General features: G+C 42.6%; 1 protein-coding gene across 1 annotated transcript; it reads left to right on the forward strand.

Annotated features, from left to right (window-relative positions):
- Positions 1-288: 288 nt before the first annotated feature.
- On the forward strand, positions 289-3,326 carry gamt (guanidinoacetate N-methyltransferase). Its single transcript, XM_085433094.1, has 6 exons — positions 289-567; positions 1,841-1,986; positions 2,107-2,170; positions 2,294-2,361; positions 2,590-2,700; positions 3,166-3,326. Exons 1-6 carry the CDS (start codon positions 390-392, stop codon positions 3,304-3,306), a joined length of 708 nt encoding a protein of 235 aa, XP_085289220.1. The 5' UTR covers positions 289-389; the 3' UTR covers positions 3,307-3,326.
- Positions 3,327-4,686: the final 1,360 nt, after the last annotated feature.

Consider the following 4,686-nt stretch of genomic DNA (forward strand, 5'->3'; position numbering starts at 1 on the left):
AAAACCTGCAGGACACCGGCCCTGGAGGCCTGGAGTTGGACACCCCTACCTTGGTGGATCTTGATCAGCAGAAAAAGCTGTAAACGTTATAAGAAATAAAAGAAGTCCAAAATATGTCCTCATTTGCAGTTTCCAAAGCCGGTGGCCAAAGGGAGTCCCTGTTGGACCGATTCTGGCCCCCAGGCCTTAGGTTTATTTCCCAGTGAGTGAAACATCTTGTTGTCAGAGGATCTTGGGAGCTCTTGTGTGTGCGCACTCCAAACTCTCAAACTCCCGTCGAGTCAGCACTTTAACCCAGATATAAACCGCGACCTCCCGCCTTCCCCTCCTTCTGTGTGGAGACCCGGCCTGTCAAACCGTTCACCAGAGCCGAACTGCATCAAAACAAAATGACCACCTCTGCTCAGCCCATATTCTCAAAGGGAGAGGACTGCAAGGCCACCTGGCACGACGCTAGCGCGGGCTACAATGAAGCCGACACGCACCTGGAGATCATGGGAAAGCCTGTAATGGAGCGCTGGGAGACGCCGTATATGCACTCCCTGGCCACTGTTGCTGCCTCAAAAGGTAAAAGCGGTTACTTGTATGAAGTGGCTTGTCCTTTGTCGGACACTGTACTCTGCGTCATGCGGTTTGTCCGATAATGGAGTCAGAAGGCACCGTATGGAGTCGGCGCAGCAGGCACACACGTACTATTTGTACACACTTAGATGCCATCCAAAGGATACTATATGAAAACAAACTGTGGTCAGATGAATGAAAAATCATGACATCACGTGGGAGAAAACCAAACAGGGGGAAATGTATGTTGATATTATTTTTCAACTATACATACATGTTACTTAGTTTGAATGGAGTTTTCACACATATTAGAGCTTTTCTCTTCATTTACGGTTACTGATCTTGTGAGCACATGTGGCAGTGTGGTCAGTACTGGTGAGTACTACAACAGCTGTTACTTCACTCCAGGGACAGAGCCAAGAAATCAGTCTGGGGGGGTCATCCGCTTTTAGCTATATGTGAAAATAGACTGATCCACATGACCTCACAGACAACATGTGCACACAGCAGTCTGCAGAATTTTGCAAAATTGCACAACTTTCTCACACTTGAAAGTGTTATTTGTTTAGGTGATTCAAATTGTTCTTCTAATGAATGCATGCTTTAATCAGTGTGACTTCCATTGCACATTGCACAGCGTTGTTAGACTGGGGTTGTTTTACATTTACACTGTAACTTTACCACTTGTTTTACAAAATGACTTTACCTGTACGTGGAACAGTAGCGCTTCTTATGTTTTCACCTGTCAATACAAGTAAAAATCTTATTTTGCACAGCCCAGATACTTTTCATTCACTTTCACTAAGTTTTATTAATATTTTTTTAGATATTTTTACCTCATCTGCACACATTGTTCTGGGACTACACAAAAACGAATACATTGAAAAGTGTGAAAATAACACTCAGCTCCTCTGATAGATCTTCAAAAATACAAAAAAAAATCTCCTATGAAAGGGTCAGGCAATAACTAAAAGGCTTCAGCCCACATCTATTTATATTCCACTCTGAAAGGAAATTAAACCCTTTGGCCTTTCTGTTCAGCCACAAGTCTGAGTGTTATCATGAAAATCAACTTCAGTACTAGAATTATCACAGACGTGTCCTGTAAAGATACCACATGTAAGAAAAACGGTAATATGATAATGGCTTCCCCCTAACCTAGCTTAGCTGGAAAAGACATTTTGACAGCACATCTGTGCAGTTATGCAGAAATACTTTGACAGCCAAGTTGCTGAATCTTTAGCAACATCTTTTGTTTCTGTTTTGAATGTTTTGGTAGGCGGTCGGGTGCTGGAGATTGGTTTCGGCATGGCCATCGCTGCCACCAAACTCGAGTCTTTCCCCATTGAGGAGCACTGGATCATCGAGTGCAACGATGGAGTCTTTGGCCGCCTGGAGAACTGGGCAAAGGCTCAGCCACACAAGGTCAGTAGGTCTGATGAATCGATAGGACACTAAGACATCAGCTGATCTACCTGCATGCAGGACTAGCTTATAGTAAATTTTACTGTTCCTGGCCTTACATGCTGATTAATGTTGCTGCAGGTCGTCCCTCTGAAGGGCCTCTGGGAAAATGTTGTCCCCACTCTGCCAGATAACCACTTTGATGGTGAGACAGATGAAGCTTAAGCTGTTTTCATATTTAAGAGTTATATTTTGTTTTTGTTAAAGGATAAAAATGCATTAAAAAGTGTGATTGACCTGCTGCTAACACACTGTCCTCCTCTCTCAGGTATCCTGTATGACACATACCCTCTGTCAGAGGAGACGTGGCACACTCACCAGTTTGATTTCATCAAGGTAGGTAGTTGAACCTACCTGTGTGTACTTGTAAATACTTACAGTAAGTTACACACAAGGAATAAAGTAAAGAAAGTAGAACAATTTGAATGACCTATGTTTGAAGAGATCAGTTCATCTGTAGTGTGGAGAGGCCTTTGGTCATATAGCCTTGTATGCTTACACACAAGGAAGGGCTGAGGGGTTTTTTTTTTTTTTTTTTTTTTTGTGTGTGTGTGTCTTCTATAGGGTCATGCTCACAGGCTGCTGAAACCCGGTGGTGTCCTCACCTACTGCAACCTGACCTCCTGGGGCGAGCTGCTCAAGACTAAATACGACAACATTGAGAAAATGTTTGAGGTTGGTGCAGTTGCTAATAGACATACTGACATTTAATGAGATATAATTGCGTTGCCTATCAGTTTCTAATGCATTATATGCTTAAAACGAGCAGTGCAGAACCGGGAACGTTGTTGCTGTCAAAGTATCTGCAAGCGCTATGTTGCAAAAGGAGGATGAGCACATAAAAAAACTGATGCGTGTAATTTCAACACGATTTACAAATGATAAATTATTGATTCATAAAATGTGATTTTAATTTTAAATGCACATCAGCTGAAGATTGAACCGGTTGGTCCACTCATAAACACGTCTCAGGCCTGTGAGTCTAGGACTCGATTAATTCGTCAGTGTAGCACAGCACCTGGATTGGTTGAGGCAATCTCTGGAAGGTTAATGATAAACAGGAGCGTTCTTTAGAGGCCGATAACGCCGTGAGACGCCTCACGCTGACCGTCTCTCTCCCCTCCCGTTAATGATTTCCAGGAGACCCAGGTGCCTCATCTGGTCGAAGCAGGCTTCAAGAAGGAGAAGATTAGCACCACCACCATGGACATTGAACCACCCAGTGAATGCAAATACTATTCCTTCCGCAAGATGATCACTCCCACTGTTGTAAAAGAATAAAGTATAAAGACACCAGTGTAGCTTTTTTTTTTTTTTTTTTTTTTTTTTTCTAACGTGCCTTTTCCTCTGACCTCTGCCATATATATATATATATATATATATATATATATATATATATATATATATATATATATATATATATATTCAATAAACTCCATCCAACTCCACTCCCTTACACATCCTTGTAATTACTTTGTCATGAGTTTGTCTCCCTGGTTGGTTTTAATATAACATTTCAAACGACTTCTGGAGCACAGCGTCGTTTTTAGCTCCAGTTTTGGGGGTCTGCACAATCACCTAGCTACAAATATATTTCCGTAACAAACGTGAGACAACGGCAGAGTTGCATTTACACCCCACTGAGACTCACCTGTTTCAGGTCTTTAATCACACAGCATCTCACACCATGCGTAGCCCAGTTTCAGACCAGCGAATATATCACTGCATGTTCAAAGACATGCTTTGTAATGAGTTTCACAAAAGTGTCCACCATGAAAAGTCTGTAAACTTATATTTATGTGAAATCTGTCTTTATAATGCCAAATCGGTGCAAAAGTTTCCAGTAGTATTTCAGAAGTTATACTGTATGTATGCACTCATTGGCCACTTTGTTAGGAACACCTGGTCACTTGCTCGTTAAATGCTGATATCTAATCACTACTGACATGGCAGCTGCTCTGGTGCACTTAGACATATAGACATGGTCAAGACAACATGCTGAAGTTCAAACTGAGCATCAGAATGAGGGAGAAAGGTGACTGAACGTTTCAGAGTGTTTCAGGAACTGCTGAGATTTTCCCCACGCAGCCATCTCTATGGTTGCCTTGTTGAAGTGAGCGCTCAAAGGAGAAAGGTCAGACTGCTTTGAGCTGATAGGAAGACAACAGTAAATCAAGTAACCATGAGTTACAAACTAAGATATGCAAGACCACCTCTGAGACTTTTGGATGGTAGGGTGAGACCCTGGCGTAAACGGTCCATGAAACCATGAATCCATCTTGCCTCGTATCCACAGTTCAGCCTGCTGGTGGTGTTTTGGTGTGAGGGGGATATGTTCTTGGCACGCTTTGGGCACCATAGTACCAACTTAGCATTGTTTAAACACAGCCTGCCTGAGTATTGTTGCTGACTGTGTCAGTTAGCACAGTGTACTAATCGTCTGATGGCTGCTTGCAGTAAGATAACACACCGTGTCACAAACTCAGATCATCTCAAACTGCTTTCTTGAACATAAGTTCACTGTAATCAAGTGGCTTCCACAGTCACCAGATCTCAATAAACAGAGCACCTTTGGGATGTGGTAGAACAGGAGATTCACCTGCAGCACCCGTGCGATGCTGGTTTGTCATTATGGACCAGAATCTCTGAGGGATGTTTCCA

Source organism: Copadichromis virginalis, linkage group LG15, assembly GCF_057382275.1.
Source record: "Copadichromis virginalis isolate Kocher_CV1m ecotype Utaka linkage group LG15, C_Virginalis_male_GT1.1, whole genome shotgun sequence".
NCBI lineage: Eukaryota > Metazoa > Chordata > Actinopteri > Cichliformes > Cichlidae > Copadichromis > Copadichromis virginalis.

Bases quoted from the DNA above. Each gene is read 5' to 3' on its own strand.
- gamt (XM_085433094.1), top strand. From the start codon at position 390: ATGACCACCTCTGCTCAGCCCATATTCTCAAAGGGAGAGGACTGCAAG. The intron at 1,987-2,106 runs GTCAGTAGGTCT...ATGTTGCTGCAG, and splicing joins CAAAGGCTCAGCCACACAAG to GTCGTCCCTCTGAAGGGCCT. The intron at 2,171-2,293 runs GTGAGACAGATG...CTCCTCTCTCAG, and splicing joins GCCAGATAACCACTTTGATG to GTATCCTGTATGACACATAC.